Genomic DNA, 16586 nt, shown 5'->3' with positions numbered 1-16586 from the left:
ACAGTCGTACTTCCGGGTGGCGTGATGTGATGAGACTGATCGTTCGTTTCCTCTTCGCTTTTGCAGGGAACGGGAGGCTCGGGCTCCGGTGAGGTAGCGGGAGATGGGGGAGGGTGGACCGGCCGGTTAAGGGTGATGACAGAAGAGAGAGAGCACAACCCAGCACCAGCGTGAAACACCGGCCGTCGGCCCGGTCGCTGAGGCAAGGGCCGTGTGCTCTCTGCTCTCTCTGTCATGGCCATCCCACGGACCACCCATCTCTCCATCCATCCATCTCCATGCATGGGCGCTTTGGTCCGTCTCTTCTGTTTGATCATTCTTGTTCTCGTGATTGTCGTGTGCGCAACCAATTAACCAATCACCGCCTGCCAGGACAAACCGCAAGCCGGGTGTTCCGACTTCCGACCGCGCAAGGCCAGGCGGACGGCTATTCTAAAATCAATGGCTTCGTCGTGGTCGGCCTGCTCGGGGACGGGAAGTGGCCATTACGACGGCAGTGCAGCATCGTCCACGGACGACGGACCCGACACGGTCCCTCGACTCCTCGAGCCGCTTCGCCTGGAGCAGACACCGACCGATGACTGCACCCATGTCTACAACGACCATACGCTTCGTAAAGGACTAGATGTATACGCATGACGTACATAATGAACATTTCACTTGGAATACAAGAGGTTCACCAGCTTGAAACCACATTCAGTTGCGTAAAAAAAAAACTTTGAACCATGTGTTAATGCTAGTGCACGACATTTTGTTGTATGAGTTATCTTCTTAATTTGTAGACTGGCAGAGATTCATTTCATTCTATGGTCATCTTTTTTCTTTCCACAGCCCGTATCCATTAAATGATGACACTAGACTATGAAATGACATAGCACGGTTGCAGCACAAATAATCTTACTTCACATGGTGCTGCTCTGATACAATCTCCGTCCATAATGTGACGGAAGTCGTCACAAACAAACTAAAGCTTTGCCAATCAATGGTCGATGGCAGGTTAGTGAAGTGCTACGACAATGTTCTCCTACATACTCCAGAGCTTATAAATTACAAGAGCGAGTACAGATCAGCTTATACACATCACTGGTGACAAAGCAAAATGGACACGCCAGAAGAACAGCAATGACATATTACCAGTGCTTCATCAAAATGGAAGCTTATCTTAAGCCACGTTGCGGAATGTGGGCCGAAAGAACTGGAGAGAAGGTAGGAGACAACAAAGTCAGCAACTAGCAACAAAGTTTGTTGATAAAGGTAATGATGAACTAGATGTTACCGTCAGATATGTTGAAGGAGAATTTCTGTGCAAAAATTTCTCTAGGGTCTAGCATCTTATTGGATAATAAGATTTTATCCAAGTTTTCTTTTCTGCAAATCGAACATGAAGACTATGTGATTAGCAGGCAATAGGATAGTTATGATCACCAACAGCGAAAATGAATAAGAAAAGATAGGAAAACGGGGTATGGCATTTATTAAAGGACCACAAGAGAATATACTTTCAGTTCCGTTTACATAAAAAAGGCTTATCAGCATGAAAATTGGGAATCCGGTATAATCAGTTTATGTTGAGCTCGAAATAAGGCAAGCACATTTCATGTAAACTTCTCAATAATAATAAGCAGGAGCCGTAAATGTAACTTATGAGCAGATAAGCTTTGACACTCACACTAGGCATCCCCTTGCACAGAAGTTAAGTTAAGTTAGACACATACCGAGCCCAAGAAGGAATAAATTTCCTTCTGCGTCTTGATTCTTGTTCATGTTCAAGATCATCATCATCCTCCTCATCAGAATCTTTATATGGAGACATTTTGTATGACTGACAAAAGTTTCAGAAAAGGCAGAGCACAGAATTCACAATTAGGGTGGTTGTTGATACTAGAGTGAAATCTATGAAAAGCACATCTAAGTGAGACCAAGGTGAAAAGAGAAATTAAAACAGCTCAAGTTGACAACCCTTTATCTGTTTTGCCCCAACTGCACTGAAGCTACGGGTGTCTGTGCATTCTAACTATTCGGCCACTTTCCAAGAATCGTGGCCCCAAATGGAGAGAAAATTGTTTAGATAACGGTTACTGATGTCTTCTAAATGAGAAGTACCAAACTACCAATGCATACAGATTTACATATAAAGACCTTCCTCATGAGATTTACAAAGAGCATACCTCCTCGAGACTGTTCAGGATATTTTCCTTTGCATCAGATCGAAAACTTGCAGGCCACTGGTCTACTGCTACAACCTTCTCGTCCTTACTTTTATTGGCCTTCAATTCAAAGGCAGGTTCAGTAGTCTCGTCAGGTTTACCTTGATTTTTGCCTACATCAACCAAATTCTTCCTTGGCTCCATATTATCCTGCCATGTATTAAAAAACATCCACCTCTGTTCAAGAATAAATCATATATGGCGCTTGGGAAACAACTTTGACTATCGATTCCAAAGCAATTTATTTAATAACTAAAGGTATTAAATATTTTATTTTCGAAGTACTTCATAAAAAACTAACAATTGTATTTTCATATGATTAATCAAACAGTTTTACTTTTACCACTCAAATTCTAAAAATGGCATATATTTCTAAACAGGCAGAGTACTTTTTAAGAAATACGAGGAATAAGATAGATAGCTTCTACTCACAGAAGCTTTTAGACGAGCATCTTTCTCATCCTTCGTGGCTCGCCGTCTATCCATAGGCTGCTTGTGTTGTTTTCGAGCTTCATCAATGCATTTTCTTTTTCTCACAGTTTCCTTCTTTTCCACCTCTTCCCTCTGCCTCTTTTTAGTGGCCGCATCAATTTCTCGTTTCTTCTTTTGTTCCTCTTCAAGTTTTTGTTTTAATTCTTTCTCTTGCTTTAATCTTTCACGCTCGAGTTTTGCAGCTGCTTTGCGCACTTCTTGCTCCTTTTGTTTCTTCTCTTCAAGACGTTTTGCAGCTTCAGCTGCCTTAAGTGCCTTTACCTTAACGTCTTTTTTCACTGCAAGACAGTTGCCCCATTTGTTGAGGCAATGTATGAGGACCATTGAACATTTTCTATTCAAGCTCAAGCTTCACTAATGGATTTACATAAATGTTAAATAAATACTGCGATAAACAAATAACACTTACCGCATGCTGTTGTAGATTGCACCTTTGGTTTTACAAGAGGTATAAAAGATGTCATATTGGCAACAATATTGGTAGGCTTAGATCTTCTGTCAACATTTGCTTCACTCCTGTGTCTTGACTGTGTTTTATTTCTGAGTATTTCTGTGCTGCCTAATCTGCCATGAAGTGAACGGGATACTTTCCCTTCTCTCTTAACCGAAGTAGGATGACTGAGCTCGCTACTCAAAGATTCTGCAGTAAAGCCTATATTTCCTGTATCCATGCATCCCGTGGAAAGGGACATAGAATTTCCATTGTTTTGACATAATCTAGTGATATCCTGAAGTGCTATTCTGCCTTGGTGCTCATCTTCTTCTGCAATGCTGCTGTCCTCATCAATTCGGAAGCATTCAAGTTCGGGAATAGAACCCATGTGTTCTGAACCAGATCTTGATGAAAGTTTACCGAGGCTATATTTTTCAACTGATGGAGTCAACGGAGTTTCATTGATCTCTTGGCTGCTGCTAGCATTTGAAGAACATGATGCTACAGCATCAGAAATAAAAAAGGAATCAAGTTCCAATCCATATGCACCGAAAGAGTCCATAATGCTGCGACTGGTACTAGCACCGCATTGTTGTAGATCATCAGAAAACGAACAGTTTGTAGGTTTTGCTGACACAGTTGTTAATAGCTGATGCATACCACTCGCTGTGTTAGTATCATACTTCGAAGGATCTGAGCTGAGGGTGACCAATTCTCTGGAGTCATAGAGGGCCTCAAATGGCCTTTTTCCGATAGTTGGGCTGTCAAATTGGGCAGGAACACTGAAGCTCTCGAATTCTGGCATTGAATCATCACGGTCTAAAGGTTCATCACCCCATTGCCTTAAAATAGCAGCACCGGACAAGAAATGTCCCTTTGGATCACAACTTCTATATTTCCTACCAAGTTCAACATTGGAGCCATAGCATAATTTCTCATGAAACAATGGATTCGGAGCAGATGCTTGTTCGCCATGTTGATCTAAAGCATAACTCGGAAATATAGTAAGAGATTCCATTCCAGAATAATTTTCTGGATTTAATATTGCAACTGGAGATGATATGATATCCATCTGAAGAGTCATTTCCTGGTCTGCCACACTCACGTCATTTAAGTCCTGACCTTCTAAGCAAGTTTCTTCCTGCCAACAAAAAGAAAAATAGTAAATACGCTAAAATTCACAGCAGCCATAAAGTAGCAACTACAGTAGACTGAAGAGTTAACATTGCCAACTCTACCAATAAATGCTAACAAAGTTGTATCTAAACTAACTAGTGTAATACTCCCTTCTTTTCACAAAGGTTGGCGTATTTAATTTTTGTTAAGACAAGACTTTGACCAATAATATCTTTTATTTATACGTAATTTATACCATAAGTAACCACAATTATCAGCAAGAACTGTTGAAGACGAATCTGTTGATATAAATTTCATGTCTTAACAAAATACATATTAATAAAGTAATTCTTGGTCAAAGCCTTGTCTTAACGAAACCAAATACGCCAACCTTAGTGAAAAGGAGCGAGTCGTACAATAGTAGGGCCATCAAACCAAATGACCCAGATGTTGTCAACTTGACATGCCATATATGGATTGTATATGTTGAATGGTACAAAATCTAATATACATGAGTATTTCTATCAGCTATTGTTTACAGAGAAGAAGAAAGACAGAAATGGACAGGCTGGATGACTGTAGATTTAAGAACTTGTCAGACCAAAGTGTCCAAAGAAGAGGCTCCAGTGCTCCACCCATCATTCATCCAGACTAATCGTTACCGCTAGTTTACTACTCCGCACATACTATTTTACCACTGAAAGAAAATGACCGAGTCTTCCAGAATGATAAACATTTGAATGATTCAGAGCGGAAAGGGAACTGGTAATCAAACACGTACCTGTTGTGTGCAGTTTGCCTCACTATAAGATAGGCTGCCAGACAAGCTAGGCAAAGCAGAATTTGTTATCGGAAACTCGACTCCTACATCACCCTGTATCTGTTCTTGAGAATTCCCCAAGACCCTTCCCTCAACAGTACTCCTGATGCTGCTTGCACCTTGAGAGTCACCAAGGACAACATTTAGTTGGCTAGTCGTATTTCTTCTTCCACAAGAAGAATTTCCATTTCCATAGACACCACCTGCAACTGAAATATTGTGGTTGCTTGCATCATTCCTCCCCTCTGACCCCAGAGACATGCTCTCACAGGTTCCTGAACTTCTTAAGAAGTAACGCCCTGAAGGTTGTGATTTCCCTGAGAAATTTATCGCGGTCTTATGACCAGCAGTGCCAATGTCAAAGTCTGGTCGGCAACTTATTCTTCTCCTTTTAGGTGACAAACTGACATTTACTTCTACACCATCTCCAACTGACCTCTTCTGGTCACATGCAGCACTGCTTCTGTCTGACTCGAGCAGACTAATTTTCTCATGTGATGCTGCACTACGTAAAAAGTATTGAACAGAAGGTTGCAAAGACTTTGATCGTTTATCTTTCTCTGTTCCTGCAAGATAAGAAGTAATGTGAAACTACTGTACAGAAGGTTGTAAAGACTTGGACGTGGCAGAATAAGTTTTGCTACAAAAGACAATTTGAAAAAAAATCTACAAATAGCAAGCATAGTACCATCTCGTTGCAGATTTTCTGCTGGAATCATACTGCTCCTTTCGGTTTTGTGACGTTTGCTGTTCTCAGTTCCTGCAAGATAAGAAGCAATGTCAGAATGATTTTTGCTACAAAAGCCAACTTAAAAATATAATATATTAATAGGGTACCATCTTGTTGCAGATTTTCGGCTGGAACCATACTGCTCCTTTCAGTTATGTGCTGTTTGCTGGTTCTTCTTGCTGAAATACAACTCATAACTTCTGGCACTGCAGAGGCATCCTTTTTTCCCCAAACAGAAACATCGTGTTCTTTGGTCAAAGCTGTGTTTCCGACCAGAACATCACCAAACTTTCCTGAATGGCAGTTGGCTGCATCACATGCTGACTTTCCATCGAGCATCTTATTGTGTCTGGCCGGAGAAGCATGGCCTAAAGGAGTACCCACATCTCTCTTATTGCATTTTAAAGATGTTCTGGCCAAGAACTGTTGCTCCTGAGATAACTCATTGTTTGCAGATACAGAGGCATACACAACAGGACAACCATTAGAGGGTGTGACGTTACTTTGTGTTTTATCACAAGAGAGGCTTTCTCTATAAACATCACTCAGTGTAACAGTCTGAGCTTGAAGCTGCTCTGGGCAAGCAGTGGACCTGAATTGGGAGCATTGGCTATCCACATCATTTACAAACAAATGTGAGTGGTCCTCAAACCCGTCCTCCTCTACCAAACTGTCCGGCGAAATTTCTGATGATGCGGGAGCCCCAGAACTAGTATCAGCTTGTTGGGTAGGTGGCTGCAAAGATTCACTGCCTGGAGGATGTGAAATATGAGAATCGGAGCACTGTTGATTAGAAGAGTCAGAACTCCAAGTGATGATCCCATTCCGATCTGGAAAGCCATCGGGGTTTAGTATTCTTTCAGTATCTTCTACAATGTGCAGTGTATCCCTTTGAAGCAATTGTACACTCGTATGATTAGGTACTTCAGGGGAACTGTACAGAGATTGATCCTCTTTTTTGGAATCCATGCCCGCAAGATCAAGACTGGCACATTTCAAAGCACTTCTCTGCTGCTGCTTCACTGGTGCACTGTCAGGGTTCAAATATCCTGATTCAACACCGTCAAGCAATAATCTGCCCGTAAAACAAGGAACTTGAGAACAGCTGGTAGAAGATGGGTCTTCATTTAAAGGATGTGCCTCAGCAAGCTCAAGATTGGCACTTTCCAAAGCACATTCTGGTAGATGCATTGTTTGTCCGCTTGCAGGATTCATGCAATCAGATTCAACACCATCAAATTGAAGTTTTTTTGGCTCAACCGACAGATATGTTTCAGGGGGTGGATGGCAGACACTATCGGTAACTTGCACTCCAATCAAGTTTGTGACAGAACAATCATTAGGGACATTATTTTCAGAACTGACAGTCTGGTTAATTCCTTGATTTCCAATATCACCACCTTTGCTGGACTGGAATAATTCATTTGACCTACCCTGGTTGGCATAAGAACCCTTCTCCTGACCAGGCAAAGAGGTTGTTGTTTCAGCATTGTGTGCTCCGTCACCACACGATTTGGAGGATAACGATGCAGTTGTTCTGTTCAAACCTACATCTGCAAGTTTAACCCTCTGCATCCTGTCCTGCAGAGCACCACTGCTTCCACTGTTTGTAGCTTCATTCTTCTCACGTAAGCTATCTTCGATACGCCGCTGCCTTGACCTGGAACGATGTGCCAGAGGGAACATGTTGACTTCAGAACTAGCCTCAGCAAGCTCCCTGCCAACTGAAACCTGCTTTTGCTGAGGAACTTCATCTTGGTTCGTGTCCAGTGTGTCACAAATAGTCTCTAGACCAGCATATCCGTTTGGAACCCTCACATTTCTGCATGAAGCACTAGGAGCAGCTGGTGGCAGAAAGGCAGTTCTATTGGTTGCTGGTGTAGTAATCTGGCCTCCAGGGAAAAGTAACTCCGAAACAATTGGCTTGCCATTCAGCTCTACACGTAAACGGGTAATTCAGTACATGAAGAAAATGCAAGGTAACAGAACATGCAAAATAGTAGAAACCCTCTCCCAGTGGAAGAGCAGATAGCTACTATTTATACCGGAACGAGAGGATATCTTGATTCGTTAGAAATTGAACAGGTAAATAAATTTCTAGGTGAGTTACGTAACCGTTGGTACTTCTACTTCGATTGCAGGTCTTTACTTTAGGATTTCGATAACCCCTATGGTCTGTAAAATATCAGACAATATAGGTGGACAAAAGTCTAAATTAACAGAGAATTGAAGTAAAATTTGTGACGAATTTGGCACACTCTACCCACTTGAAATTTTCCAATGCAATATAATAGAAGAAGAAAGCTAAACGAAATAAGCATCTAATCCTAAATGAAACGTTGAAAACGCTAAACCAAAACCATAGACGGAGTAGTAGGTAATACAGGAAAATCTAAGCTGACACCGCCCAAGAAACTACCCAATCCCCCTCACGAACCGAGCCACCCAGACGCTAATCCACGGGCGGAAGTGGGAGTGAGCGAGGGGGGGGGGCACGCACCTTGCGGGTCGCCAGCGCAAGAGGGGAGGAGCCACGGCGGGGGGCGGTGGCCGGCGGCGAGGAGGGTGAAGGCGCAGGACTGAGCGTTGGACTCAACTTGCTGCCTTATCTGCGAGGTCACTCTATCCTGGCACTCGAAGATCTGCATGAAGAGATTCTCCATGGCCGGCTGCCAGAATGGTCGTGGAGGAGACCGGGGCAAGGGGGGGGAGGGGGTGACGCTAGGGTTTGGGCATGGAGATGGATCGGCTAGTTGGAAAGGGGAGAGCCCGAAAATTTTGAATCGGGGCGAGGGGGAAGACGAGACGAGATCTCATCTGACAAAGTGAGAAGAGAGGGACGAAGACGATGTTCGGTGTCGACGGTGCGGCGGGATCGGACGGCCAGGATCAACGCTCCCTGTTTTAGTTCAGTGTGTGTGACCGTTAATGCGTTCCGTACTTCCATCCTGCCGTCGGGGTGGCTCTTACCTGTGACGTCTTACCCGCTCGCTGACTGGTGGGATCATATGACGAACCGACCCTACCTGCCAGCGTAAATAATGGATTTTTGTACGTAGGGTTTACTTAAACACGTTTTTTTTACAATAACCTCTTGTGCTTATTTTTCATACTCCGTACTTCGTAATTCTCCTACTTGATTCTCATCTTTGTGAAAAGAAGGAATTATGTTGCACGCTCGCAATCAAAATTACCGTGTGAAGTGGGGAATCTGTCTTGGTTACCGCAATCTGTGAGAGTAGCCTAAGAGCATCCTCAACAATGGGTACTACACGGGTATCATGAAACAAATGACTAATGTGGAGGAGAGATGAATACTACATCTAAGTAGTGGTTACTTGAAAAAGTAACAGGTACTACATGGATACCAAGACGGAAAACAAAATGACATGTGGGCCCATCAAAAAAAAAGAAATTAATAAGAAAAAAAACATATTAAAAAAAGAAAAAAAAAATTAATATCAACCACCGTCCCGGGAGATGTCCTAACATTCCGGAGGCACGCTGATGTGAAACTCCAAGCCATGCTCAGATCGGGAAGCAGGGATTTGTTGTGCATTAATCAGGCTGTTTGTACGATGCAAATCTTGATACAGTTCGATCGGCTCCCTTGTCTCTTCGAAAATAAACTTATACTGGTACCACTTTTGTTGTCACCTCCTTGGGACTCCAATCCTGCCTTCTTTTAGTTGGTTCTTGCTGATCTAAGAACAACTGTAAGATGCACCTTTTTGGGGCTCCCTACTAGCACTGACATGATTTCGAGTCTACTGCGCGACAATTGACACGAATCTTGTTAGCACCAATCTTGACGTGTGGCCGGGTCATGCACGTACATTGCGCTGCGGTCGTTGCATACAGGTTGTTAGTATCTGAAACGTGCGCATGTGCTAGCTTGGCCGGGTCCTGAGGATCCTGGAGCGAATCTAGGAAGAAGAGAGGGAAGGCGTTGGGTTAGTACATGTATTGATAAGCATGCACGTTAGTGGCACAAATCCAGATGAGTTTGTTGCTCTGGACGGCTATATAAGGCTGTGTGCTAGTGTATGAAAGAGCTGAGACGAGAGAAGCAGCTAGGAGAAAAAATTGAAGTCTCCGGTGTTCACTCGTGTGGGTGGGGCCGTGGTGGTTGCCGTGCTGCCGTCGTGCATCGTAGCATAAGTATGTGCGTGAGGTATGGGTACGTGTCCAATTTGAATAAAAAAAAGCCGTTCGTCGGCGAGGCGTATGTCGACGCAAATACTTGTGTGCCGAGTTCGTCTCCTCCCGACCGGCGTTCGTGTTGCCGGAGGGCTGTTCGGCATTCGTCGCCGGAGGTCAGGCCCAACAAATCTATGCCAAATTTTGTTAACAGAAACACAGAAAGAAAATGAAAATAACACAGAAATAATCGATTGAATATAAATTATCAATACATATGACACGAGCTATTTGAAAGAAGAAGAAATTAAACAAAAAATGAAACGCGGAGAACGACAAAACTCACAACCAACGAAAGACAGAAATTAAAACACAAAAAATTCAGGACGACCATCCTAGGCTCCTAGCAGGCCACCATGACCTACCGTTCACATTATCATCGAACCCAAACTAAAATCGAGCGACTGCTCGCAATACGTGGCTCCTGCCCCAATACGGCACTTGGGTTCAGTTGTTGTCGTCGTCGTTGTCGTCGGAGAGGCCATTGATGCCCTCGGCGGGTCCAGGAGCGCCAGCAGGTCCGCCAGGCCCCTCCGCGGGCGCGTCCGCGGCTGGGCCGTCGGCCGCCGGCGCCTCGGCTGCGGGAGCATCGGCGTCTTTCTTCTTGCCCTTGGCAGGCGCAACGGCCACGGCGACGAGGAGGAGCACGGCGAGCGCGAAGGCTACACGGGCCATGATTGCGTGCTTGTGTGCGAGCGTAAGCGCGCGCTTCTTGGAGAGGAGGTTGCTGACTGATCTCTCGGGCTTGTCTGCAGAGTGGGGAAGGGGCGCGCCGGGACAGAGGCTTATGTAGGTGTTGGGGGTGGCTAAATATGGGCGGGGCGGTCTGTCTGAATGTCGCTTCGCGAGTGGCTCTCGGAGTCCTGTTGGTGTCGCGCGGTTGTAGCCATGGGGAAAGGTTCAAATTCTGTCTCGGCCGGTGGATCTCGCTTTGACCGAAGTGCAAGCTTGGGGGCTACACGCGTCTGTAGTTCTGCGCAAATGTTGCGCAAGTGTTAGATGTATGGCTGCAGCAGAAGCAGATGCATGCTAATTATAGCTTTGGATGCATGCATACATTTTATACTGAGTGATTTACGAGATTTTTGCTTCGGACGCATTTCTGCACGTTTATGTTGTACTTCATTGATTTCTGAGACAGAATCTGTTTTCACCGACAGCTTAGCGAGAGCTTCAGAACTTGACCCCATTTGGATATTCTTGGCATTCTTTAAGTTTTTAATAACCAATAGTAATACATAAGTTATGAAGGAAGTTACCATGTCTTAACTTATTGCTAAAAGATGACGACTTCACTTGGTCAAAAGAAGAAGAAAACGATGGCAACTTCAAATATTATTAGGTGATAACTATTATGCTTAAAGGTATAAAATAGTCACGCAGTAACTTGTTACCAACAGAGTATATATCGAGTTATCAACTTCATATGTCATCACACAGTAATTTCAGGCGGGTTTTTTTTTTTGTCAAAATAGTATCAATACGAGAAAAGCGCAACAATCAGGGAAGCGACGCTAATAATCAAGGACAATCCCGCTTGCGGGGCTACCAAAGTTGCTCGACGGGATAATCATGCAGCGCATCCGCTTGCCCTCGTAGAAAGATATGAGTTTTTTTAGTAAGACAGATATGAGTTTTGTAACAGGGTGATGTTGGGCTTAGCTCCCCCTTGTGTGCTAAATCTGATACCAGGCGATGGTAATCGATCACACATTCTTAGCGGTCGATTAGTGAGGCTTCAAAGATTTCACCAAAGTTCCTATCATGTTAACTGGCGGGACCGTAGAGATGGTCTGTTCATGTCTTCCATGGACTCTCCATCGAAAAATAACAGCTCATGAAGTTTCGGAGTTATTTACCAAAATGGGCTTGACTTGACCACTAGATTGTTCTCTATCACAGACAAACATTGGCCTGGCAAACTCCCCCATGCCTATAACACGCACGTGAAGGCAACAGGGGACATTGGATAAATGCCACTGAAACTAATTTGTTGATATAGCGTAATGCCATTATCTTTGCCGGCCCGATAAGTTCACCATGAATTTGAGCTCGGGCGGTAGATTGTTCTCCATCATAGACAAATTTTGTCCTAGCAATCTCCCCCATGCCTATAACACGTGCATGACGGCAACATGGGACACGGGATAAATGCAACTGAAACTTTGTTGATTTGGCGTAATGCCATTATCTTTGCCGCCCCTATAAGTTCACCATGTATTTGAGCTCCGCGCTACCGCCTGAGCGCTGGGGGAAAACGAGTCATAAACAAAATCAACATTATAGAAATCAAGATCTCAATTACCTAGCCACCACTGATCCAGAGCTTCCTCTCCTCTAATTAGTGTAGTGGGAGTTGAGGGGGCCGTCAAGATGGAACCCATGTTGTTATATTCTATGACGGTAATGGCTCTAGCTTTCTAAAATGGAACTTATTGTTGGATGCATTGCAGGACACTGGAGTACAAGGGATGACGACGAGGTTGCAGGGAAAAGTTGAAGATTGGGAGAGGACCGAGCATAAGTAGCAAAGAAGATGGTCTAAGGAAGAGCAAACAAAGGTTGTTGAGGAAAGAGGATGCCAATATAGGTCGGAAATGAGAAGCGAAGAGTATTAGCCTATTAGGTCCAAAGTTTTTACATAATAACACAACTATGAGTACTTAGAGTACAATTATAATGGCATTCATTCGAATCAACAAAGTTACAGTGGTATTTATCATGTAGGATGAGGTGGCATTATTGCTCACGTGGATACTTGTTTTCTGTATTTGGCATTGTTCTAGTGACTAGTGACGCTTAGAGAACTCAAAAGATACTATTAATTCAGTTAGACATATTCCTTAAATTATCCCGATCGAAAAAAATATATTCTCCAAATTATCGATCAATGTTATCATCTGAGTTGAAAATGAATCCCGAACAAGCTGACAAGGGGAGTTTTAACTCACTTTACACTATTTTTTTCATAAGAGCCCTTCAAAGATGGCGAAAGACAGAATCTGAAAACGAAAACAAAAATATTCACAAGGGCGACCGTCGATCCTAGCAGGCCGCGTACGTCCAACACGCACGACTGCTACAAAATGAACAAAGAACTACGGAGTACTAGTATCTCGTTCCACGAAAAACCCAATCCGATCAATATCCCTTGGCGGGGCCGGGGGCAGGCGCCGGCGAGCGGGCGTCGGCCTCGCTGTTGACCACCACCGCCGGCGCGTACGCGGACTCGTCGATGTCAGCCACCGGGCCGTCCGCGGCCGGCGCATCGGCGGCGTTCTGGGCCCTGCAGCCCAGCGCCGCCACGGCCAAGGCGGCGACGAGCAGCGCGGCCAGAACAAGGAGCGCCCTGCGAGCCATAAGCCTGGTGCGCGCCACGCGCGTGCAGTGTAGGCGTTTTGCCGGCAATCTCACCGTCGTCGTTGAGTGCGGTGTCGGCGTTCGTGCGTCGGTTTGCCGTAGCGCGCGCGCGGCGAGTCCTTGGACTTTATGTACGTGGAGGCGGCTCTTCTTGTCCGCTGGTGTCACCCGGTGGTGGCGCGCGCGTGTCGTCCGTCGGTCTAAATTGGCGCGGTGCGCACCGAGATACAGATACAGGTTAGACCGCCGCTGTTCATTAATTGTCGTGTCCCAGTGGACGGACGGACGGCACAGAGGCGCCCCCACTTTCTTGCACCAAAACATGTTTGGGCTACGTTCGGAACTCTGTGGGTAATGGCAGACTGGCAAGTGTTTCGATGGAGGCCCAGCATAGAGATATTACTGTTAAAAGGTTAGCGCCAACTACCGCTACAAATAATTGGGCCGAAAATGGGATCTGTGTGGGAGCGAGGAGGTGTTCTGTAGTAACTTCTCCTCCTCCGCTTATCGCAATGTAGCCCTGGCCGAACCAACCTTTTCCATTTCCTCTCTTTATCCCGCTGTTGCTTTCCCATGCCTCTTGCTTTCCATGTGTGTTTTGGGTTGTTTGACCTCTTTGGGTCGGATAGCATCCACCGACAGCTGCTGCAGTCCCGGGAAATGGATGAATGAATGCCAGAGGTTGCACTCGGTTCAAGCAAAGGACCCATCGGTCGATTTGTTAATAGGCTCCGATCCGGTGGTGAGCACCATACCAAATGCGAGCTTTGGGTCAGCGGATCTGGCCAGAAGCTTGTGTGTTCTAAAAAGAATTTGTAACAAGTTGCAAGCGCTGTTACACTCTGAACCGTATGTATAGCAGCAATTTTGCCTACACCAGGCTCCTGATCAAGAAGCAAACAATGTTCTTCGCAGAAAGAAAAAAGACAGAAAGAAGCAAACAATGCTGATAAGTGATAGTAAGACGGAAGTACGGAACCATGACCTTCGTGATCTTGTTTGTAATAGCACGAGCAGGTTGCAAATTAGCAATGGCAAACAGAGAAGAACATCTATCCAAAAAGAAGAAGAAAAAACACACAACTATTTCTTCTGAGAAGGAAGCACAAATCGATCTCGAAAATCACATGAACACGCCGTCACAACCACACCACGGTCGGGCCACACGCCAATTGATCACACCAAAGAGGGGAAGAGATACCCTAAGGCTAAACCAGCACGGAGGCCACGGCCACGGCCGCCAACGCCGCGGCGAACCACCGGAAGCGCGGCGCGCCGGGCGCCGCGGCGCTCTTCTTGGAATCCTTCTTCTTGTCGGCCGGAGCAGTGTCATCGTCGGCGTCAGGGCCCGGCGCGTCCGCGACGGCGGGCGCGGCAGGGTGGCGCCGAGCGGCACCACCCTTGCCAGCCCTGGGCGCGTCCGCCGCCGGGGCAGGCGCGGGCGCGGGCGCCGGGACGGGCTTGAAGAGCTCCAGGGGCTCGACCACCGCGTCGAGCCGGTACACGGCCACGGGGTCCCTGTCCATCACCGTGGCCTCGACACGCGCGACGCCGCCCCCCGGCGAGGCGCCCGTCTTGATGGCGACGGCCTCCCCCTCGTTCTGCAGCGTGAAGTTGAAGTTCTTGGACGCGCCGTCGGTGGCCAGCGTGTTCATGACGCCGTTGTTGGACTTGAGGCTCCCGGGAGAGTAGTACACGGGCACGGCGTGGAACAGCAGCAGGGACGCCTTCCCGTCGGCCGTGAGGTTCTTGTACCGGGGCATGAAGGCCCGGACGGCGGCGTCCGAGGGGCAGAACACCGTCACGCCGCCGTCCGCGGCCGACTGGTACGTGGACGCCGCGTCGGGCGAGGCCGCGATCAGGTCCGCGAAGGCCTTGCACCCGCCCTTCGCCATCGCTGCCGTCGCGTTGGGAGGCGCTGCGGCCGCGGGCGCCGGGGCCGCCTTGCCGGCCGCCATCACGAGGGGGAGCGCGACGACGACGACGAAGAGGAGAGCGATGGCGAGCTGCGGCTGCGAGTGGTGCATTGTGAAGTGCAGTGGGGTGTGGGTGTGTGTGCAGCCGTGTGGGAGTGGAGTGGGAGATTGGCGTGTGTGCGCCTGGCTCGCCAGCTTGGTTCGATATGTGAAGCTAGCGAGCTGCGAGTGTGATGCCCATGCTGCTGCGGTTTATGGTTAGTGGTAAAGGTAGCGATTTTCTTTTCTGCTAGCCTCCTACTTGTTTGGGTGTTTGATTTTGTAGCCGTTCGATGTGTGCCCGTTACGACGGATACGCTGTCCTAGATCTAGCTAGTACTGGCACTATAGGAAAAGCGCGCATACGGCATCAGCATGTAGTGTCACGCACTCCATGGATATATACAGAAACTTCTTCCCCGACCTTGCTCTCTGGATTGCCTTTGCCTTGTAGTACTCCATTTAAAAATCTCAAAACATGGAGCAGACTGACCGGCAACTTGCTGTTCTTTTCGAGCATGCATAGGACAATCGAGAAGAATCATTGACTGGGCGCCGCTGAGTGGGCAGGAACAGCCAGCGGAGGGCCCACTTTTAAGCCCCTGCTACTGATCGTGTACGTCCTATAGCAATTCCATGAAATGGCTGTATGGATCGAGTAAATTAATCATCTTGCGTGCGCTAATGATTTGCTCCTGCCGGGACAAAAAGAAGCCAGCTCCAGCGTGGGCAAACAGTCGCTTGCTGGCTGCTCCAGGCTCACCGCACTGGTACTCCAGTGTAGGTGTACGTAGCTCCGTGGTGAGTGCTGACAGAGTGGTTTCTGCTGTTAACCTTTGCTTTAGTGCAGGCTTTAACCGTCCAGAAGCTTTTGTTAAGGCGGGGTTTTGTGTGTAGGAGACCGGGAAGAACGAATGCCGAGGCATCGTATCATAAAGTATCTCCGGGGTCAAAAGAGAGACAAGGTCACATCTGTATCGAGATCCGCTGCACGTCGAGCGCCGAGTGAGCTAGCTAGTGCGAGCGTTCCCAGGTCTCTCAACCGCCGTCAACCGCCATGGACGCAGGCCCCAACTCCCAACTGCACCCGAGCCTCGTAGTAGTAGTATCTTCCAAAGCTGTCAACACTCAACACACATATGCACACAAGAGAAAACTTCATTACTCTATACTGGATACTGGTCGTGATGACGTGCCAAGTTTCCAATTGCATTTCGTCATTGTCCATGCGAAACTCCGCTATGCGACGAGCGGACAGCGGAACGTAAACCCT

The 16586-nt window shown here is 46.7% G+C and overlaps 2 protein-coding genes and 1 non-coding gene across 3 annotated transcripts; 1 reads left to right on the top strand and 2 right to left on the bottom strand.

Annotated features, from left to right (window-relative positions):
- Positions 1-132: 132 nt before the first annotated feature.
- Positions 133-241, top strand: MIR156J (microRNA MIR156j). The gene has a single exon (NR_127104.1). It is a non-coding gene; the product is annotated as a microRNA MIR156j (primary transcript).
- Positions 242-841: 600 nt separating this feature from the next.
- Positions 842-8632, bottom strand: LOC100838737. The gene is made up of 10 exons (XM_003578243.4): positions 8299-8632; positions 5906-7735; positions 5757-5828; positions 5030-5634; positions 3109-4273; positions 2640-2977; positions 2169-2357; positions 1716-1822; positions 1277-1368; positions 842-1195 (listed from the first exon to the last, which is right to left on the bottom strand). Exons 1-10 carry the CDS (start codon positions 8459-8461, stop codon positions 1158-1160), a joined length of 4599 nt encoding a protein of 1532 aa, XP_003578291.3. The 5' UTR covers positions 8462-8632; the 3' UTR covers positions 842-1157.
- Positions 8633-14318: 5686 nt separating this feature from the next.
- LOC100844402 (fasciclin-like arabinogalactan protein 1) lies at positions 14319-15670 on the bottom strand. Its single transcript, XM_003576597.4, has one exon. It carries the CDS (start codon positions 15383-15385, stop codon positions 14567-14569), a length of 819 nt encoding a protein of 272 aa, XP_003576645.1. The 5' UTR covers positions 15386-15670; the 3' UTR covers positions 14319-14566.
- Positions 15671-16586: the final 916 nt, after the last annotated feature.

The sequence above is a fragment of the Brachypodium distachyon genome, chromosome 4 (assembly GCF_000005505.3).
Source record: "Brachypodium distachyon strain Bd21 chromosome 4, Brachypodium_distachyon_v3.0, whole genome shotgun sequence".
Classification (NCBI taxonomy): Eukaryota; Viridiplantae; Streptophyta; class Magnoliopsida; order Poales; family Poaceae; genus Brachypodium; species Brachypodium distachyon.
Note: the sequence above shows the minus strand (reverse complement) of the source record. Positions and strands in the feature narration are given on the sequence as shown.

Coding starts and splice junctions, on each gene's coding strand:
- LOC100844402 (XM_003576597.4), bottom strand. CDS start 15,385: ATGCACCACTCGCAGCCGCAGCTCGCCATCGCTCTCCTCTTCGTCGTC.
- LOC100838737 (XM_003578243.4), bottom strand. CDS start 8,461: ATGGAGAATCTCTTCATGCAGATCTTCGAGTGCCAGGATAGAGTGACC. Junction 7,736..8,298: donor TTGCGCTGGCGACCCGCAAG/GTGCGTGCCCCC, acceptor GTTTACGTGTAG/AGCTGAATGGCAAGCCAATT. Junction 2,358..2,639: donor ATGCTCGTCTAAAAGCTTCT/GTGAGTAGAAGC, acceptor AATACATGGCAG/GATAATATGGAGCCAAGGAA.